Here is a 20,819-nt window from a genome sequence, read left to right as displayed (position 1 = left end):
CATCCATACATGACCACAGGAAAAACCATAGCCTTGACTAGATGAACCTTTGTTGGCAAAGTAATGTCTCTGCCTTTGAATATGCTGTCTAGGTCATAACTTTCCTTCCAAGGAGTAAGCGTCTTTTAATTTCATGGCTGCAGTCACCATCTGCAGTGATTTTGGACCCCAGAAAAAGAAAATCTGACACTGTTTCCATGTTTCCCCATCTATTTCCCATGAAGTGATGGGACCGAGCTGTAACCCAACTTTTTCACTCTCCACTTTCACTTTCATCAAGAGGCTTTTTAGTTCCTCTTCACTTTCTGCCATAAGGGTGGTGTCATCTGCATATCTGAGGTTATTGATATTTCTCCCGGCAATCTTGATTCCAGCTTGTGTTTTTTCCAGTCCAGCGTTTCTCATGATGTACTCTGCATATACGTTAAATAAACAGAGTGACAATATACAGCCTTGATGAACTCCTTTTCCTATTTGGAACCAGTCTATTGTTCCATGTCCAGTACTAACTGTTGCTTCCTGACCTGCATACACATTTCTCAAGAGGCAGATCAGGTGGTCTGGTATTCCCATCTCTTTCAGAATTTTCCACAGTTTATTGTGATCCACACAGTCAAAGGCTTTGGCATAGTCAATAAAGCAGAAATAGATATTTTTCTGGAACTCTCTTGCTTTTTCCATGATCCAGTGGATATTGGCAATTTGATCTCTGGTTCCTCTGCCTTTTCTAAAACCAACTTGAACATCAGGACGTTCACGGTTCACATATTGCTGAAGCCTGGCTTGGAGAATTTTGAGCATTACTTTACTAGCGTGTGAGATAAGTGCAATTGTGTGGTAGTTTGAGCATTCTTTGGCATTACCTTTCTTTGGGATTGGAATGAAAACTGACCTTTCCCAGTCCTGTGGTCACTGCTGAGGTTTCCAAATTTGCTGGCATATTGAGTGCAGCACTTTCACAGCATCATCTTTCAGGATTTGGAAGAGCTCAACTGGAATTCCATCACCTCCACTAGCTTTGTTCGTAGTGATGCTTTCTAAGGCCCACTTGACTTCACATTCCAGGATGTCTGGCTCTAGATCAGTGATCACAGCATCGTGATTATCTGGGTCGTGAAGATCTTTTTTGTACAGTTCTTTTGTGTATTCTTGCCATCTCTTCTTAATATCTTCTGCTTCTGTTAGGTCCATACCATTTTTGTCCTTTATCAAGCCAATCTTTGCATGAAATGTTCCTTTGGTATCTCTGATTTTCTTGAAGAGATCTCTAGTCTTTCCCATTCTGTTGTTTTCCTCTATTTCTTTGCATTGATCGCTGAAGAAGGCTTTCTTATCTCTTCTTGCTATTTTTTGGAACTCTGCATTCATATGCTTATATCTTTCCTTTTCTCCTTTGCTTTTCGCTTCTCTTCTTGTCACAGCTATTTGTAAGGCCTCCCCAGACAGCCATTTTGCTTTTTTGGGTTTATAGAGATGGCTTTTTAAATTTAATTTTGTTAGCGATTCTGTTTGCATGACTCTAAGGCCAAATCTATCGAGGCACGCGATGCCCAGGCTCAGGCTATAGGAACCTGGTGGCTCAGATGGTAAAGAACCTACCAGCAATGCAGGAGACCTGGATCCGATCCCCAGGTCAGGAAGATCCCCTGGAGAAGGAAATGGCTACCCACCCCAATATTCTTGCCTGGACCAGAACTCCACAGACAGAGGAGCCCGGTGGGCTGCAGTCCATGGGCTCACAAAGAGTCGATCACGATTGTGTCACTAACACTTTGACTTACTTTCAGATTCGGGGAAGCAGTGATGGAGGAGTGGGAGTGGGTGGGGGCGGTGGCGGGGGGAGGGTGGGTGGCGAAGGTTGGGGCAGAGGGGCCTGGCCCTGGGAGTGGGCCTGCAGCCTCACCTGCCAACTTTTCCTCCTGCGCAGGTTGCCAGGCAGGAGGGGAGGGTCATCCTGACCTCGGGGCTGCCATACCACAAGGTGAGGACCTGCCGGCCCAGGCTGCCCCCCGCCCTGCCCCTGCCCCGGGCAGACTGGAGGCTCCAGGCTCACCTCAGCTGGTGGGTGGGGCCTAGCTTCTGCCCCGAGCAAAGGCTGCTTCTGCCCACAGCTCCGGGCCCAGGTCGGGGCTGGGCGCTGCCTGGCAGTGGACTGCTCCCTCAAGGCCCAGCAGCAGGCGAAGGCCATCCTCAGGCACTTCAACGTTCGTGTCACCCCCGCGGACATCTTCAGCCGCTGCCAGGTGGGTGCTGCATGCCCCAGGCTGGGCGAGGAGCCAGTGTGTGGGGCCCAGGCTCTGTGACTGGTGAGACCCCGCCATGTGGCTGGGCCTTGGTTTTGTGCTCGCCGGAGCAGTAGCCCGATCTGTGCATTTCCTCCCAGCCCCTTCCCCGGGAGGAGGGAAGGTGCACATGTGGTAAAGACCCCAGGGTGTCGGGGGAGCCTGCGGGCATTTTTACCAGCTTTTCAGAACCTCTGCTGGTGCGTCGTCTTGAGAAAACGGAGTTGGGGAGCTGGGAGGACACCCCACTGGCACCCCAGGGAGCCATGGAGCCTTCAGATCCGAGAGGGTGGTCACTGCCCTTCGCAGGAAGAGTCCGGGCCGCATCCCGGCACCGCTTCCCTGCCCTAGCGGGGGCCCTGTGGAGGGACCAGGCTGCAGGACACCCCAGAGGTGGCATGAGGCCAGTTCAAAGGAAGGGGGCAGAGCTGCACCCTGGTGGGTGCAGTCCTGGGGGTAGCAGGGCCCAGGGAGGCGCTGGCTCTGACCCGGCTGCTGTGGGTCGGACAGAGTTGGAGCATCCTCACCCTGAATGGGGAGGCAGGAGACCTGCAGTCAGTGGTGTATCTGCCCAGGTGAGCGGTGGCGGCAGCTGGGGGGCGAAAGTGGGGTGCAGAAGGTCCAGGACACGCCTCAGGGTGGGACCAGGATCCCAGGTTTCCGGCTAAGATCCAGGCCGTCGGCACGGCAGGTCTTGGGTCTGGGCTCTCAGGAGGCAGGTCTAGAGGGTGGGCCGGGTGCACCGGGCTCTCGGGGTGGGCACTGGGGAAAGAGGCTTCCTGCCCAGCTGGGGTCCTGCCAGCAGCGTCCCTGTGTGGTAGATGCGCGTCCCACATGCAGTCAGCCGGGCAGTGAGGACAGAGGAAGGCGGCCACGGGGCTGCTGGGAGGGGACGGGCACCAGGCAGAGACCATGTGCCCGTTTGCGGCCGCGGTCCAGGAGGGAGGCGGGGTATCAGCACCCAGTGGGGCTTTGTTGGGAGGGGTCCCCTGCAGAGCCTCTGAGGCCCAGGGCTGTCCAGCGGCCTCCAGTGGGGCTCAGCTGCTGAGGAAGGTGGGCTGGGTGCACCCCAGGGCAGGCCCCCCCAGGTGGCAGACCGCTGTCCGGGGGCGCCCGCAGCTGTGCGCTGGGACCCCAGGAGGCAGGCATGGCCACATGCAAAGAGGGCTCCCTGAGAGCTAGGGTGCTTGAATCCGCGTGCAGCCTGTCAGCACGCGGGCATCGGGGGCCACGCCGGCGGCTCCCACCACCGTCCTCAGCGGCGCCCAGTACCCGTGAGTGGAGAATGCTCCCAGGGCGGGGCGCCGCAGTCCACACACCCCACCTCCCCGGCCCAGAGCCCCTTAGCCACGACACTCCCAGCCTCACCCAGGAGCTCAGCCCAGCGCAGTGGCTAGGAATGGCTTACCTTCCTGGCCCAGCTCAGCGGCCACCCCACTCCCTGTCTGAGCTCACTCCCAGTGCCTGAGCCAGCTGGCCTCAGGGCCTCCCACAAGTGGACAGGGAAGCCCAGGCTGCGTGGACACCCCCAGTTGATGGCCCGAGGCATGGTGACCAGTGGCTCCATGCGACTGTGGACCCTGCCCTGCCTGAGGCCACAGCCCTAGCCTGCATGGCCCCTGAGCCCATGTGGGCATCAGAGGGCACTGGCCACTGGCCAGCAGAGAGCTGCACGCATAGGACTGACCGAAGGAGCACCTCCGTGTGGTTCTTGGCCAGCAGGGTCCCATCCTGTGCCCCTGGGGCCCAAGCTCCCTGGACGCTGGCTCAGAGCCACCACCGCCCCTGCCCAGGCCAGAGCTTGGCCGCCTCCCTGGAGAGCTCCCGCCGCCAGGCTGAGTTTCCATTTTCTTTTCCTTCCTTCTGCTATTTTGGTGCTGTTCCCAGAGGGAAAACCCACTGGACACACGAAGCGTTCCCAGAGCCCGCCGCCGCTCTTGGGGCTGCACATCGGGGTGTGTGGCGGGAGCAAGTGAGGCTGGAGAGGGCGGTGGGCTTCGCCATGTGAAGGCGGCCCCTGGCAGTAGGGGGGCAGCCCACCCACCCCCGGTCCCAGAGGGCGAGGGGCACTGGATCCCTCCACCAGGGCAGGGTCGTGACCCCTGGAGCTGGTGACTGGGGCCTGGGACCGTCCATCGGGAACGTCCGCCAGGAGGACGTTCCCAGTGCCGTCCACCCTGGGAAAGGATCTTATCAAAGAAATTTAAGCGTAAAAAAGTCCCAGAGCAGGAACCCAGGCAAGGTCGGGCATAACGTCTGTTTTACCATCCCTGCGGCCCCCTCTTCTGTGGTGGGGAGTGGGCTACGCCCCTATGAGGGGTGTCCTGGGGGTCAGTGACGTTGGCCCCTGGAAGTGGCCTCCAGGAAGACAGTCACCCCACCTCAGGGGGGTGCTCTCAGCAGGGGGTCCCCTCGACCCGGTGCTGGGGGAGGAGCCTGCAGCCAGGGGCGGGGCCTCGGGGCAGGGCCTCAGGGGCGGGTTCACAGCCTAGGAGCCCTGAGCTGGGCAGAGGCCGTGGGAGGGAGGAGGGTGCTGCCCGGGCTGATGTCTGGTGGGGAGCCAGAGGAGCGAGGGCTCTCAGGGCCTGAGCATGCGAGGGGGCCCTGGGCCAGCGGCCCCCAGCGCCCGCACCACACCTGGGAGCCCCGCAGTGACGGGGGTCTGGAGTCTGGACGCAGGGGCCAGTGGGTCACCAGTGCCCAGCCCGTCCCCAGGCGTGGAGACCCTCCCTGTGTCCTGAGGGGCAGCAACAGACGTGGGGACAGACAGGAAGAGGCGGCAGCCCTGACCCCGCCCCTCCCCGGCCTTTGTGCTCTATGGCCCCCAGCCCCGTTCCCACACTCCGTGCCCCCGGGGTCACGCAGGCACAAAGGCTGCGGGAGGAGGGGCCCCACCCTGTTCAGGCAGGGACCTGGGGCCACTGCTCCCGAGGCCGCAGGAGGGGCCTGTCACAGGCCTCCAGGGCGGGGGTGCCGACGGTGGCCCAGCGTGCCCCCAGACTCGGGATGCCAGCCAGGGTGCGGGGCCATTGGCAAGCTCAGACAGCCCCCCAGGGCGGCACTCGGGTGGGCCCCACAGATCGCCCCAGGCCTCCCCACAGCCCACAGGGCAACCCTCCCGACGCACTCCTCCGCTTCCGGGAATGCCCCGGGTCCACTGGAGCCCAGCCTGGGTCCCAGCACTTGGCTCTTGGGGGACCTGGGGACCTGGCCCCCCGCGGCCCGGGCCCCTGGTCCTGGTGGCCCACTTCTTTAGGAAGGCCCCGTGGCTGGCATGACAGCGACGCCCACACCCTCGCACTGAAGCCGGCTGCCTCAGGCGCCGGCCGGCCAGCAGTCTGTCAGCGTACCCGCTCCATGTGGACCTCACATCCTCCCGCAGGGCTCCCAGGGGCCCGTGTTGTCCGAGACGTGTGAGGAGGCCCCTGAAGTGGCCAAGGCGGCGGGCCCGGCTCAGTGCCCAGGGAGGTCCCTGGCCCAGCTCACTGCAGATGCCCACCGAGCACCCACCTCCTAGCACCATTTGTCCCAGGGCCACTCCTCTCTGGATCTCGGTCCTGACCATGTGCTCCTGAGAGGGGCTCCTACCCCTGTCTGGGGTCCCCCGGGATATACCTCCTGGACGTTGACAGATGTTCACTTTAAACAGAAATTTTGTTGTTGTTGCGCTGGGTCTCCGTTGCTGTGCACAGGGCCTGCTCTTAAGCTGCGGCCCTTGGACTTCTCTCTCGTTGGGGAGCACAGCATCTCGGCGTGCAGGCTTCAGTTGCTGTGCTGCGTGGGCTCCGCTGTCCCGAGGCCTGCAGGATCTTCCCAGACCAGGGACTGGACGGGTATGAGTCTGTGCCCTGGGAGTTCCGACTTTAAGCGGGTCGGCCCTTTTCGAAAGTGAACATCTGGTGCTTCCCTGGAGGCCCAGATGGTAAAGAATCCGCCTGCAGTGCAGGAGACCCGGGTTCAATCCCTGGGTCAAGAAGTTTATCCCCTAGAAAAGGGAATGGCTGCCCACTCCAGTGTCTTGCCTTGAGAACTCCATGGACAGCGGAACCTGGCAGTCTGCAGTCCATGGGGTCACAAAGAATTGGACACGACTGAGCAACTAACACTTTCATTTCCCTTGCTTTGCAAGGCAGATTCTTAACCACTGGACCACCAGGGAAGGCCCCAGAGGGTCACTTTTTTAAAAGGGCTTACCCGCTTAAAATGGGAACTCCGAGGGCACAGACTCACCTGACAGAAGACAGGCATGTCGCCCAGCGGGCCCCAGGGCCTGGGATGCCCAGCTCCCGGTACACAGACCTGTGAGGCGGACATGGTCCTCAGCCATGACCAGGACACTGGCCCCCGCCAGGCCAGCGTGACGTGGGCCTGAGGGGAGCTGGTGTGGGCGGGAGAGGACAGGCCTCTGGGGGCCGCCTGGTACCCTTGGCTCCATCCTCAGGCCCGGTCAGTAAGGCACCTGGGGCAGCAGGAGGGCACCCGAGAGTCTGGGGGCTCCTGTTCCTCTGCACCCTCCCCCCAGCCCACGTCATTGCCTGAGCCAGCCACGGAGCCAGCAGGAGCCACTGGCCGGACGTGTCAAAGTGTCAGTCCCTTAGTCACGACTGACTCTTTGTGACCCATGGACTGTAGCCCCCCAGGCTCCTCTGTCCATGGAAATCTCCAGGCGAGAATACTGGAGTGGGTTGCCATACCTTTCCCCAGGGGATCTTCCCCACCCAGGGATCGAACCCAGGTCTCCTGCGTTTCAGGCAGATTCTTTAATGCCTGAGCCACCAGGGAAGCCCAGACATGTCAAAGGCCAGCTCTAAACCCACCGCTCAGTGAGCTCGAGAGGAACAGACAGGGAGGGCAGGGCACTGAGGACCTGCCTTCCTCAGGGTGAGGGGCACGCGGGCCCAGTCAGAGCAGCAGGGCGGGTGGAAGAGGGCCCATCTCAGTATGAGGGTCCTCCGCAGCCAGGCTGGCTGCAGGGCGGGAGACACCCTCCCACAGAGGCCAAACTTCACAGCTGAGGAGCCAGAGCCCGTGAACACAGGCCTCGGGGTCTGCAGGGGGAGGCTCGTCGCCAGCAGCCCTGTGTGTCCAGTCGCTGCCCACAGATGCTTCTGCAGGGGACCCACCCCACCCCTGCTGCTGGGGCGAGGGCCAGACGGACCCAGGGGCCTGGCCACTGTCCCCTCAGCCCTGGATGGAGCAGGCAGGACAGGCTCGGGGCCTCGGGGTGGGCAGCCCTGGTTGGGTGCTGGAGGGTCCTCGGGGTGACAGAGTGGGGCGTGCCAGGCAGTGACAAGTCCGTCCATGTGCTAACAGGGCAGTGGCCTTTGGCTAGATGGCCCGTGCAGGGGGCGCCCGCGGGTGGGCAGGCGCCAGGAGAGGCACATGTCACCCCACCCTACCTGGCCACCTTTCCCTCCCTGGCCACACAGAGTAGTTGGGGGGAGGAGAGCCCCTTCCCGCCCCCTCCCAGGTAGCCCCTCCGCCCATCCACCGCCCTGAGCGGGCCAGTCGTTGGAGGCACATCTGGGGAAAGGGCGGACCCGAAGGGCTCCAAGGGGCCAGGACGGCTGGTGGGGTCTTGACCTGGGCAGGTGGGGGCCTTCGTGAGCCCACAGCCAGCCTGGAACAGGGCCAGGGGGGTGCCTCAGGAGAAGGTGGGCAGTGGGCGGGGGAAGGTGCACTGTTGGGGTCCCTCCGAGAAGTGCAGGAGCTGGGCTGGGCAGAGCAGTTAGTGGTGGAAAGGGGTCCTCTCCGGCTTGGCCTGACTCAGTAGCCCTGGGAGAGACAGGAAGGGAAGGGCTGGGTACCCCCAGCTACCCAGCTCCTGCCAGCCTTTGTTGACCTCACTGGATCCCACATGTCACCCCAGCTGTGGCAGCACCTGAGCAGGCTCTCTGTCCACCAGGCCTGTCAAGCCCCAGTTTAGATACCACCTCCTCCAGGAAGTCTTCCAGGCCCCTAGCCCAGTTCCCGGAGTACCACCATCCTTTGGAGGAGGACTCTGGGGCATGCCCTCCTTGGTCTGTGGTTGACAGGACCCCCGCCGTCTGAGGGCCAGGCCCCTCCCCGACTTCCCCAGCCCGCACCCCTCTCCCGCCCGCTGGCGCCCGCCCGCTCCCACACGGCCCTGGGCGGCTGGGGTCCCCCGCCCCACCTTGGCCCCGCCGGCGCGGGAAGGCGGGCGGGCGGGCGGGCGGCCGTTTGCTTTTGAATCCGGGCCGGGCGCCCTGAGTGGCCCTTTCAAAGGCCGGCGGGGGCGGGGGCCGTTCCCAGGCGCGCCCCGCCCCCCGCGCCGCCCCTCCGCCCGCTTTCCCACGCGCCCGCCGCCGGCGGTTCTCACGGCCGCGCCCCTCCCCCGTCTGGGAACTGCCCGCGCCTGCCGCGCCGGGGGTGCCGGGGAGCCCCGGGAAAGGGGTGCCACCCGGGCTCCTGGGGACGGCGGAGGGGCACGGCCGCCCGGGGGGACCGCTGGGAGGGCTGGGTGCCGACTGGGGTGGGAGGTGCTGAGGGAGGGGTCTCCTGTGCTCCCAGTGGGGTCCCGGGGGGCCTAGGGGCGCATAGTGCCCGGTGGAGTAACCGGGAGCCGCGGGAGGGGCTGTGTGCCGCCTCGGGCGTTGCTCGGGTGGGGGCCCAGGGACCCGCCGCCCAGGGGAGACTGAGGGGGCCCCAGGGGTGGGGAACCGCCCCAGGGCCCGAGTCCCGCCGCATTCTCTGACCCAGATTCTATTGAGTGAACCTGGGACCTGTGGCTTGCCCACCCGCCCTGGCCTCAGAGACACTGGGGGTCCTGGCCATGCCTGCCTGTACCCTGGGAACAGTGAGCTCTGCGACGCCCCCTCCCCGCGTTAGGGCCCCCGGCATGGGAGCAGGTCCGGGGCAGCCCTCACTGCCGCTGCTCCTCCACAGGGCCTGGGCGGCCTGTCGCTGGACTTGGTAAAGGCGAGGACAGAGCCTGTGGACGGGAGCAGCCAGCACACTCCCACCAGTGGTCTGAGACCCGTGTGTCGGCCCCTGTGCGCCCCCCATCCCCAGGGCTGCGACTGTCCACTGTGAGGGGCCAGGGAATGAGGGGCCAGGGGGACTTCTCCACCCGTCTGGGCCATGCTCACAGCCCTCCGCGGGCCTGGGTGGACACGTGCATCCAGGTGAGCGGACGTGGAGTCTTATCCTGGCGGCCTGAGCTGTCAGCCCGCTGTCCCCACACAGTGGGACTGCGGCTGGGAGAGGAGGGGACGGCTTGAGAGGATCAAGGCACTAGTGGGGCGAGGAGGGACCCCGACCGACAGAAGCACAGCCTGCTGCAGCCCGGCGGAGCCTGAGGGCGGGGCTCAGACCCACCCCAGCCCGGGGTGGGCGGGGCGACGCTGGCTGGGCTGCCCCTACTCAGGCCCCTGTCGTGCAGGCTGCTTCTCGGACCCGTGCTTATCTTCCGCAGGACGTGCTTCCTCTCATTGTCCCCAGTGCCCGTCCCCTCCCCATCCGCCTGCGGAGGCAGTGCTCCCGTCACGGCTCCTCCCACCCCACAGTGGAGGCCCGGGACACACCTCTGCTCCCCGAGTGTGCGTGTGCGTGCACAGGAGGGCACCTCCACTCCTGCAGACTCGTGTCCTCACCTGACACATGGACACATGCACACACAGACACACGTGCACACAGGGGCACACGCACACATGGACACACGTGCGTACACGGACACACACAGCTTCCATTGCACCTGGAGGACCTGGGTGCTTCCAAGGCGCCCTCGTGCAGAGAGGGTCCACGCGCCGGCCCAGACCTGGCCCCGTCGGGGTCTCCGGGCCCCCAACCTGGCCCTGCCCCCTGGGGTGCCGACAGCGCCGGAAGGCCCGTCCTCCGCCACCCCGTCTGGTCTGTGGCCCCACAAAGGGGCCGGGCCGTGGCCGTGTGGGGGAGGGGCCGGGCCTGTGGGAACTGACCTCCCTGGGCCGGGGGCGGGGCAGGCACGGAGCGGCCCCGCGGGGCTGCCAGCCTGGGTCTCCAGCAACGGGGACAGAGGCGCCGGCGGGGGGCTGGAGCCTGCTTCACGGGTCAGGAGAGCCCTGGCTGGGGTTTCAGACCTCCCCAAGCAGGCCTCCTGGGAGGCCTGGGCTGGGCCCTGCCGCCCCAAAGTGTGCCGGTGGGGAGGGGGTCGCCCCCCCCCCCAGCGCCTGAGGGCTCAGCCGGGGCGGGGGAGGGGCAGCAGGGTTCCCAGCCCCCAGCCCTGGGCCGCGGCTGGTCTGGAAGGAGGCGCGCAGCCCTGCCTGGGCGCTCGGAGCCGACAGATGACCCGGGGCCCCTCCAGAGCCGACGGACAGCGTGGGAGAGCGAGGTGGAGGGCAGACCCAGGCAACGCCTAATCGCTTCCTCCCTCACCGCCAGTCCGTGCACAGGGTGTCAGGCCCGCCCCGCCCCCAGGGGTCTTTCATACCAGCCCTTTGTCCCTGCGCCCAGCACCATTTGTTGGGGCAGCTCTGGGGGGTCATGGTGCACAAACCGGCCCGAGGGGCCTCTGGACCCAGCGGTCTCAGGACCTCAGGCGAGGATGGGGGGCGGGGGACGCTTGGCAGGGAGCAAGTGGGGCCCGGGGCCTGGGAACACGCTGGTGTCCTGCAGCTGAGGCCCGCTGCGCCCCCAGGCCTCTGACGCGAGGGAAGACACTTGCCAAGTGCAGAGTGTGCGGAGAGGCATTGGCAACCCCCTGCCCCACGCGTGCTTTTCTCGCCGCGTGGTTGTGCGAAGATGATGTTTATTTTTTTCTGCTTTTTTACGCTTTGCTGTAAATTTGCTGTAAATGAGTATGTAACGGGCATTATTCTAGAGCATGTCACAGCTTCTCAGCCCAAGCCCTCATCTTCCCTGCCTGTGGGGTCTCCAGGGCCTGGATACCAGCCTGACCACATCTCCCACCCTGGAGGGCCTGGCTCTCATTGGGGGTGGGCAGCGGGGCTTGTGGGGGTCCCCAGGACGCCGGCCTACAGGGAGCGTAGTCCCAGCCTGCCGCTGGCAGGGCAGGGAGCCTTGCCCAGGTTCTCAGAAGTGGCTCCCTCCACTAGGCGCCCAGCCTGCGGTCCTGCCGCCTCAGGAGCGCTGGTTTTGTCTCACGCCCTGTGCCCTGGCAGCACCCCCTCCCCAGCCCCTGACTTGGCCCAGGACTGGTGGAGGCCTGAGGGTGTTCACAGGCAGTTTGCACTGGGCTGTGCTCAGCCCGTGGGCAGGAGCATGGGTGAGGGTAAGGCCCCTGGCACCCACGCCTGGCCTTCCCGCTGGCTTCTGTGGCCCGGCCAGGCCTGCACTGGCAGCCCCCCGCCGCCCCTGACACCAGTGCACCAGCGGTCCCCAGCCGGCGGCGCAGCACACACCGTGGGCCATGGCATGTGTGCACCCAGGGTTGGTGGGAGCAGGCGTGCCTGGAGACACACGGCTCGGGACAGACCCGGGACCTCCTCTCGGCAGACGCTGCTGGGTGCAGTCGCTGCCCCGCTGGTGCGGCCGGGATTCCTGGGCTCGGAGCTCAGAGCAGGCCTGCTCGCAGACAGGCTCCCAGCACCTCTTCAGCTGCCCCTCCCCAGCTCTGTCTCAGAAGCTCACGGACCCACCAGGCCCATCAAGGGCTCGGATGCCTCCCAGGGAAGTGGCTAGAGCAGCCCCTCGCCGCCCTCCTAGGGCTGTGGAGGGCGGGCTGCCCAGCGCACCTGTCTGGCTTTGGGTCCTGGGCCACCACCAGCCCCCTGGGCCGGTCCCTGCTGGCGGCCTCACCCCGGGGAGGCAGCCTCCCTGACGGTGGGCTCCAGACCCTGCCTAGGAGGGCCTCGGTCCTACTGGAGTCGGGCGGCTCAGTGGGCATGAGCTCAACAGCCTGGGCGCCGTGGGAACCAGGCCCAGGCGGACCCCGGGATGGGGGAGCCAGGAGCCTGCCCACTCCTCCTTCCCCCACTCACCCGCCTGACCAGGCTCTGGGGGTGGAGGCCCACCCTGCCCTCAGGCCCCCAGCCTGGATGGGGTCTCAGACACCTCAAGGGACCCAGGAGACCACTGTCCAGGGCATCCACAGCCCCCCGCTGGTGTCTGCCCAGATCTGCTGACATCTGAGCCTGGGGTCTGCACAGCCCCTGCAGGGAGTGGGCCCAGCTCAGATGTCACCTGCCTACGCCCGCACAGTGGGCTGAGGCCCTGCCAGGTGGGGGCGCCCGGCCACCGGATGGGTGACCGTGAGCAGGTTCCTCAGCCGCTGGGCAGCCCCTTCAGAACAGGGGGTTGGAGGAGCCGTCCTCCCCCATGGGGCAGGGGGACGGGCCGTCAGCCCCTGACTGGGTGGGCGCTCAGCCCCCGGCTCCGCTCTGAGTGCCGGGCAAGGGCAGCTGGACCCTGTGGTGGACAGGAGATGGACAGGGAGGCCCTGAGTACGGGCCCTCCTACAGACAGAGACCGCAAGACGGGGCGGGCAGGCAGCTCAGAACCGGCTCTTCCAGCTGGGCGTGGCAGTGGGGGCAGGGGTGACCGCCAGGGCCGGCCGTGGGCAGCGGCCGTGGGAAAACCAGCACCAGCGCTTCCCGAGGGTGGGGCGGGCCTCGCAGGGCACCGGGCGTTTGTCTGCGCGTGACTCAGCGTGAGCTGGCGCCCCGCCCCAGGCGCATACCCCTGGGTGCTGGGAAGACCGTAGACCCCATCAGAGGACCCCGCCCCACTGGGCTCCCGAACCTGCTGGTGCTGACCCTCGGGGGGCCCCGGGCAGAAGCCCGGCCCAGAGACCAGTTGGCCGGCCTCTTTCCAGCTCCTTCCTGGCTGGGCCTGGAGTCCCCACGAGCCTGACGTGCAGCCGGGACCCTGCCCACGCTCCTGCCCTGCTGGCCCTGGTACCTGCAGCCAGACAGGAGAAGCACCCAGGTGTCTCCCTGTGCCAGAGTCTGGCCTGGGGAGGGGAGGCCCTTCGGGGGGCTCTGGGAAATCGGCCCTGCCCATCTGGCACCTGCCCACCCCTGGCTGTGATGCTGGAGGCCAAGCTCTGTGGTGAAAGGCTTGGGGGGAAAGAGGGCGTGTATGGGCGGGGCAGGAGCCCCCCACCATGGCTCCAGGGGCCCCCGCCGCTGCCCGCCCCAGGCACTCTACCTCCAGGGCACTGACAGGGCTCACCAGGTGAGGGGGGTGCCAGGAGGACCAAACAGGAGCCCTCCTCCCGTGGACCGGCTCACCCCATGGCTAACAGGGCGCCTTTGTGTGCCCGTCTGGGAGCCAGCTGGTCAGTCCCCTGCCCCCCCAACCCTGCTCTCCTGTTTGGCCCACCTTGCCTGCCACGGGAATCCTGTGTCTAGACCCCTGCCAGGAAGTGGCCGTCATGAAATGATGGGGTAGCCGCATCGGGAAGCCCATGCCACCCCTGGGATGGTGAGATTGGGGGGGCTGAGCCAAGGTCTTCACGGGAGCTCACTGAACGTCCTAGACCAGGACCCTACGTGGCTGGGCTCCTACCCTGCACACACTCGGTGCCCAGCAGGCTCCAGATGGTGCCAGCCCCTGGGGGCAGGCGGGGCCAGGTGTCACAGAAGGATGGACACCGGAATGGCCCTGGCTTGCTCCAAAATGGGTTGAGGAGTCAGGGCAGCTGTAGGGCCGCCCCCCCTTGACTTTCTAATGCTGGGCCTCCGTCCCCCACTAGTGTTGAGCCATCAGGGGCCCAGGCTTGGCTCTGGGGTTGGGGAGGACCTCTGGGTGGTGGCAGAGTCCTGCAGGGGCTCAGGAGTTGGAAGAGGCCGCCCAGGGCTGGCTTGGAGCCCACGCAGTGCAGGAGGGCTCCCGGGAGGTGCTGTGCCCCACGTCCTGCAGTGAGACGAAGGGAGATGTGTCTGTGAAACCCCCTGGGCCCGGCCAGAACCACAGGGAGCACAGGGCTAGGGGCAGAGGGGCTGTGAGAATGCCCCGCAGCCCCAGCGCCTCCTCTGCTCCCCAGGCCTGCAACTGTGACCAGTACCTGAAAGTCTCCAAGGACATGATGAAACAGCTGGTGCGGCTCAGCGTCCACCTGGGAGGCCCTGGTGGTGCCAGTGAGTGGGGCTCCATGGGGTCTGTGGGCCGTGGCCCTGCCACTGGGTGCTCCTGGGCTGACCCACTTGGGCCGCCAGGGCAGTGCCCGCGGGCGGGGGTTGGCCAGTGCTCAGGGCCAGGAAGGGGACTGAGGCCTCTGGCCCACGGGACCTGCACGCGCAGGCCCTCTGGGCCCCTGGGCTCGTGGTCCCTACCTTCTCCCCAGTGGGCCCTGCTCAGTCACCCTGCCCCGCTCGTAGAGTGTACACGCACACATGCACCTTTCAGGCAAAGACACATGCTCAGTGGCACATGCACGCTCACACGCCTGCCTGTGCATGCTCAGCCATGTGCACACACATGTTCGCCTGCCGGCCCTTGCACCACGGGCCTCGCCAAGCAGCAGTCTGAACGTTGGGGAACCTGAGCGCCGGGAAGGCAGGCGAGCCCCGGGTGTCGGGATCAGGGGCCCAGCCTCACCTTCCCTGTGTGGAGGGCCGGCGGGAACGGAAGCAGGGCCTCTTGGGACAGCCCGAGGGGGGAGCCTGAGCACAGGGTGCCCCGGGCCCCTCTGCACAGTTGGTGCCCCTGGGTACCATCTTCTCTGCTGGTCGCACTTGCCCTGCCCGCATCCCTCAAAGGTTTTGGGCCACCCACACGGTGGATGTGCACTGGTGATGGCCAGTGTCCAGCCCTGAGCAGCTCTCTGCCCTCTGCAGCGCGGTTGCAACTTGCTTGAGGCAGGGGGGAGGGGCAGGGCATGAGCAGTGGCCCCCATAGAGGGCCCCCAACACCCCGACCAGAGGTTCGCCCTGGCCCTGGGCAGCACCCCTCGGGCTGTCAGGTGAGGCCTGAGGTCATGGCCTTGCTGGGCCCCATGGAGGCAGCGGGACTGGGGCGGGGGGGCCACCTCCATTCAGACTCTGGCTGCGGTTAATCTGGAGCCATCTGCAGGGTGATGTTTGCTGAGCAAATTACCAGGGTCAGTGGGCCTGGGGCCACTTCTCCCACCTGCTGGCTAGGGCCCTCTGCAGGGGTGGGGCCTCTTGCGGGGTCTCTCCTGCACCCCGAGCCTCCGCAGTCCCCTGGGCCTCTGCCCACCCCGCCCTGCCCCATGCTGGTTGATTGCGAAACGCGCTTCTTGGCAGTGGGCTTATCTGCTCATCGCCACGGATGGGCCGCCCCCGCCCCGCCCGGCCCGCGGTTCTCAGGCCCCCAAGTGCCCTAATCAGCCGATCTTGTGCCCAGAACTTGTTTCCCAAGGACCTTTGAGCCCCAAGAATGTCCCAAGGTGTGAGTTCCCATGGGAGGGAACTGGGCTGGCACAGAGCATCTTGGTCCCTGCTCTTTGCCCTCTCCCTGCAGGGTGGGGGCTGAGCACTCGGAGGTGCCTTGTGGGTGCTGGGGCCACCAGGCCTTCCCTGGGACTGACCCTGACGTCCTTGATTGACAGGCAGTGAGTCCTCCCACAGTGATGGTGAGCAGGAGACAGGTGAGCCCTGGGCCACGTGCCAGGGACATGAGGGGCCCCAGCATCTGGAACCCCAGGATGGGGGAGAGGGAATGGGCCTGTGCCCCAAGGGGAGGGCAGTGCCAGGGAGGGCCGGGAAGAAAGAGGCCAGTCCCCCGTGACCCAGAGGGTTCCTAATAGGAGAGGCAGGGGCGGGCGGCTGGGGGCTGAGGGAGGAGCCACCAAGCAGAGTGGGTGGGGGCTGCCTGCCTGAGGGCAGGGCTCAGGGTTACCGCTTCCACGTCCAGACTCAGCCCCGGAGGAGGCCCCCGGGCACTGCTCCTACGACCCACCTTGCCGTTGGCTGGAGGACGCAGACCTACAGACCCACGTGCCGGCCACGCTGGCCAATGGCACCCGGCTGCAGCTGGCGGGCGTCCCGGCGGGCGTGCTGCGGCGGCCCGGGCTGCAGCACTTCTACTGCTGCCCCGGCTGTGGCAAAGTCTTCTGGGAAGGTACCCACCTGGCCCGAGTCACCAGCAACTTCCAAGAGATCCTGAAGGGCGCCCCCCGCCCAGCCAGCGGCCCCTCCTAAGAGCGGGGCCTAGGCTGCCCGGAGTAAAAGTGCAGAAGCTGCACAGGTGGTGGCCGTGGGCTCCTTCCTCTGGTCTCCCCTCACGCCCCGCCCTGCGCTCGCCAGCCCCTTGCAGCCTGAGGGTTGGACCCAGGTGGCCCCCCAAACCTGCTGGAGCTCAGTAGGTGGGAGGTGGGGGTCCCCCCACTGTGCTGTGGCCGTTCCCGTCGCCCCCTCCACCATGCACCCCCCAGGAGGAGGGCCAGGCCCCTAGGTCCCGGGACAGGGTCTTCCCTGGTTTCCCCCAGCGAAGCCGGCCGTGGGGCTCCCCCGGGACTTCAGACTCCAGCGAGCACAGGAGGGGGTCCTGGGGGACAGACAGGCCCCCGCCTAGCCAAGCCGTGACCCTGCGGGGCCTCTGCCGTCAGGCTGGGCAGCCCCCGCTCGGGTCTTTGCCGTGTAGAAGGCCCTGAACACATGTGCATTGGAGCCTTGTCGTCACAAGGCAGAAAGTATCTGCCCTCTCGCCCAGGGAGACACAGGCTCAGACCCCGCGCTGACCCCCTGGGGGCCTGGGGCGGCACTCGGGGCGGGGGGCTCCTGCGAGCAGCAGGCCTGGGCCCAGGCCACCTCCTGCCCTTGCCTGCCTGCCCCTGGCTCAGCCCCAGGAATGTGCACCCACCCTGGCCCACATCCCTTTCCTGTCCTTCCGCTCCCAGAGCGGAAACCAGCGCAGATTTGGCTGCGGGGCCGGGCGTCTGCACCCTCTGTCCCGCCCCGTGTTCCTGACCACACCAGGGACGGCTGTGGCCTCTGAGGCCCCTGGGGTGTAGCCCCGGCCATGTGCCGGGCATGGACCCACTCAGCCCCCCAGCAACGCTGGGCCTCGCTGGGCCAGGGCACACTCCACAGATGGGACAGCCCGCCCAGGGACGAGGGCGGTGTGTGGGGCCAGTCTGCCCACCTGGCTCTCGTCTCCCCTGAGGTCACGAGGCCTGGGCTGAGCAGGCGTGCCAGGGTGAACGGGCCCCCGTGGGGGCAGGGACCCTCTGCAGCCGGGGTCCCGCTTCCAGGACCCAGACCTCCGGCCCCACGTCCTGTCCTGGGACAGCAGCCTCGACCACTCCTCCCCCGCAGGGTTAAGAGGAAGTGGGGTTGGGGGTGGGTCCCAGCCAGCTGCGTCCTGGGGACTCTGCCCTGACCCACGGCCCTGACTAGGGCCACAGGCTCGGGGCCAGGCCGTGTCCTTCCAGGCCCCCAGGCGCGTCTGCCCCAGCCCCGCTCAGCACTCCACGGAGAGGAGAGGACAGCTGAGCAGGACCCGGTCCTCAGGCCGCACGGCCCCGCCGGGCCTGCCTCCCGCCTCCCGCCCTCTGCTGCCAGGCTGGCTGTGTCCGTTGGTCCGTCTGTCCGGGGACTCACAGGCTCACTGCTAGCCCGTCCAAGCCCCGGCCCTCGGCCTGCGGGAAGCACCCTCCACGCCCTGTGACCGCCCGGGCCCACTTTGGGCTAGGGGTCAGACGCTGGGCCGGCAGGGTGGTCTGCGCCCGGGTGCCAGGCCACGGGGACTGTCTGCCGCAGTTCCTGCCCCGGGCTCCTTCCTCCGCGGCCGCTGGCCCGGGGCTGGTGTTTGTTATTTGATCTCTATCCTCGCGCCCTTCTACCAGGTGTCTGGGCTGCTGGGAAGAAACGCTCTCCTCTTTCCCACGCTCCCCGACACATTTTAATGAATTAGCTGGAGGCCCCGCCCCGTGGCCCGCGGCCGCTCAGCCTCCCTCCCCTGCCGAGCGCGTTAAGGTGGCCTCGGCCTCCTGGCTCCGGCCAGTGCCCCTTCTGCGCGGTCCTCCCCGCTGCCCCACCCAGCCCTCCCCAGCCGGGGAGCTTCCCAGTGCCCACTGCTCTGAGCCTCTAAAGGAAAGGGGTCCCCTGGGGGAGGAGGCCGCCCTCTCCAACCCTGGACTCCTTCTGGGGTCGCACCCCTGGGCCAGCTCCCAGGAGGACGTCGGTCCAGCCTTATAGTCAGCGTTGGGCCTGTCACCCCAGATCCAAGGTTGAGGGCTTCTCCTTCCCAGCCAGTGAGCCCCTTGCCTATTTGTGGAAGTGACAACATCACCAAGGAATGCCACAGACGTTGGGGGCTTCTCTGAGCTCCAGGACAGGGCCTGGTGGGGTCCCCAACCCCCACCTCCCCGCCCAGCACATCATTTGGAACAAATGTCCTCCTTTTGGACACGTCCTTCAGCAAACATCAGGAAGTGCTTCCGGGAGCCAGCGCTCCCCACGCCCCTCTCCGGTCCTGTCCTTGGACAGGGCAGCTCTGGGCACATGGTGTGTGGACCACAGCCACCCCGGGCACAGTTCCCCTCGGCCACAAAAGAGCAGGAGCCATGGGCTCCCCGCAGACAGGGTGACCACAAATGAGCAGAGGGCTGGGGGCTGGGTGATCGCAGGGCTACACCTGTCTGACCCACGCTGAGGCCAGGGGGGTCTGGCAGTGACCTCAGGCTGGGCTCCTGTGGCCTCTCTGGCCGCACCGTCCCTGCCCGGGGGCACCGAGCTGACAATTTCATGCCCCGAGGTGGGGGCCTCACGTTCCCACACTGAGCTCACAGGGCCCCTTTGTCTGCCGCCCGCTGCGGGTGTCAATGGGACTTTTCTCCCAGGCTCTGCTCCCGGGCCCAGCGGGGTCTCCAGACGCTCTTCTCCAGGCCAGGGGGGCCTGAGCCCCCCACCTGGGTGGGGCCTCGCTCTGTGAACCCACCACCTTCTGGGGATGGGCCTGGGCACAGCCGAGCCCAGCGGATACACAAAAAGCACAGGCAACCAGGAGGAGGTCCTGCCTGCAGATCCATCCTCAGAGTAGCCGCCCCTCTGTGCTGCTCCGGGCAGCGGGTGCGGGGTGGCTGGGGTCCCCCACAGGCCTTGGCTCTACACAGGGTCACCCCTCCCCACTCCGGAAGCGAACACGGGCCTGAGTACACAGAGCCCAGGGCCTCCCTCCCAACCACAGCTTGTCTCGGGCTGGTGGGGAGGATGGCTGGAAGTGGACAGGGACCCCCACTCTCAAGGTGATCAGCTCAGCAGCCACTGACCCCAGGCCCCTTTAGTAGGCCCAGGGACATGTCTTTGCAGGATAAGTGGGCAAAGGAGGGGCTCCCCAAAGCAGCAGCACCCCAGTCACGCCAGGGCCAGGCTGATCACAGGGCCTGGGCCGGGTCTGTGCTCAGCTCAGGGCATAACCACCTGCGTAGTGGGGAGCAGAGCTGAGCAGAGGGCCTGGACCACCAGCCTCAGGAAGACAGAGCATGGGGCCTGGGTGGCCTTGGACACCAGAAGGACCCCAAGCAGGGGCAGCCAGGGTCTGAGGTCTTGCCTAGTTTCTCCAGTGGTTTGGCTGTGACTCCTCCCAGGTAACGGAGCGGGGCTGGGCACCTCACCCACGTGGGTCTCCAGGCCTAGGGGACATGGGACAGACACCCACCGAGTTCATCACCAAACGGGGCCTAACAGGGTGGTCTCCCCAGCTGCCTCCTGGGAATACCAAGTGGCCTCTGAAGGAATTCCAGTGGCTGCGGAAGCACCACTGCCCAAGGCCGACTCCGAGGCTCATTCCTCCTTAATTTCCAGCGACCACAGCAGAGCTATAAACTGTGAAATTCTAATGAGGAAATTTGGCCGCACTGTTAGTGTGTCAATAAAAAGCGGGTTTACTGCTTGGAAGTGAGTCATTTCAGAGTTCCCTTTCAGCGCAGCATTGGCACCTTACCTGGGACTGCTCACCTGCCCAGGCCTCACCCGGCCCAGTTCCTGCCGATGGGGTCGCCCCGGGAGAGGAGCCAGGCCTCTCCACAGCAGAGTAGCTGACTGCCAGACCGACCCCAGCCCCGGGCCGCAGACCCTCTTCTTCTGGGGCGGGGCTGAGAAAACCTCAGGGCCTGGCTCCTCTTGCCAGTCAAGTTAGGGAGCTAACGGGGTGCCCGAGGCCCCCAGGGGAGCGATTCTCCAGCGGAAAGGCCCCGCGTGGTGTCCTGGAGTTGTCTCCCTCGGGGAAGTGTGTCCCACGGGCCGGGCTGGGCAGGCCTCGTCCCTGCGAGCGCCTGTGGTGCTGGGGATGTGGAGAGTCCGCGGCTAGCACTCCAGGAGCGGGGAGCCAGACTGGGGGTCTCCACCCGAGCCCCGCCCCCGCGCCCACCCAAGCAGAGGAGGCGGCCCTCGCGCCCCTCGGGGTCGCGCTCGGCCCCGGGCTGGGCCTGGTCTGTCCGCGCGCGGACCTTGGAATTCCCCGGGTGGCTAGAGGGAGCGTGGGAGGGGCGGTGGCGGAGACGCGGACCCCCGCCCACCCGCGGCCACCTGGCTCCCAGCCCCAAGCCACCGGCGGCCAGCGCCCCCTGCCGCGCGGCCGCCCCGCCGGACACGCCCCTCGCGGCCCCGCCCCGCGAGGGCGCTGCCCAATGGGCGGGCGGCGGGCGCGCGCGTCACGGGCGCCTATTGTCAT

At 66.0% G+C, this 20,819-nt stretch overlaps 1 protein-coding gene and 1 long non-coding RNA gene across 4 annotated transcripts in view; one reads left to right on the top strand and one right to left on the bottom strand.

Moving 5' to 3' along the window:
* Positions 1-20,044, top strand: part of EXD3 (exonuclease 3'-5' domain containing 3) — a 78,122-nt gene extending 58,078 nt beyond the window's left edge. For all 3 annotated transcript variants that reach the window (XM_061434297.1, XM_061434298.1, XM_061434299.1), the window contains 5 exons: positions 1,928-1,981; positions 2,112-2,243; positions 14,227-14,320; positions 15,754-15,792; positions 16,059-20,044. In XM_061434297.1, coding sequence (XP_061290281.1) covers positions 1,928-1,981; positions 2,112-2,243; positions 14,227-14,320; positions 15,754-15,792; positions 16,059-16,345 — 606 coding nt within the window. In that variant the 3' untranslated portion in view covers positions 16,346-20,044. The remainder of the gene's footprint in view (positions 1-1,927; positions 1,982-2,111; positions 2,244-14,226; positions 14,321-15,753; positions 15,793-16,058) is intronic.
* LOC133257849 (uncharacterized) lies at positions 5,935-8,616 on the bottom strand. Its single transcript, XR_009739716.1, has 2 exons — positions 6,513-8,616; positions 5,935-6,217 (listed from the first exon to the last, which is right to left on the bottom strand). It is a non-coding gene; the product is annotated as an uncharacterized LOC133257849 (long non-coding RNA).
* Positions 20,045-20,819: the final 775 nt, after the last annotated feature.

The sequence above is a fragment of the Bos javanicus genome, chromosome 11 (assembly GCF_032452875.1).
Source record: "Bos javanicus breed banteng chromosome 11, ARS-OSU_banteng_1.0, whole genome shotgun sequence".
NCBI classification, from domain to species: domain Eukaryota; kingdom Metazoa; phylum Chordata; class Mammalia; order Artiodactyla; family Bovidae; genus Bos; species Bos javanicus.
This window is presented reverse-complemented; position numbering and strand designations above follow the sequence as displayed.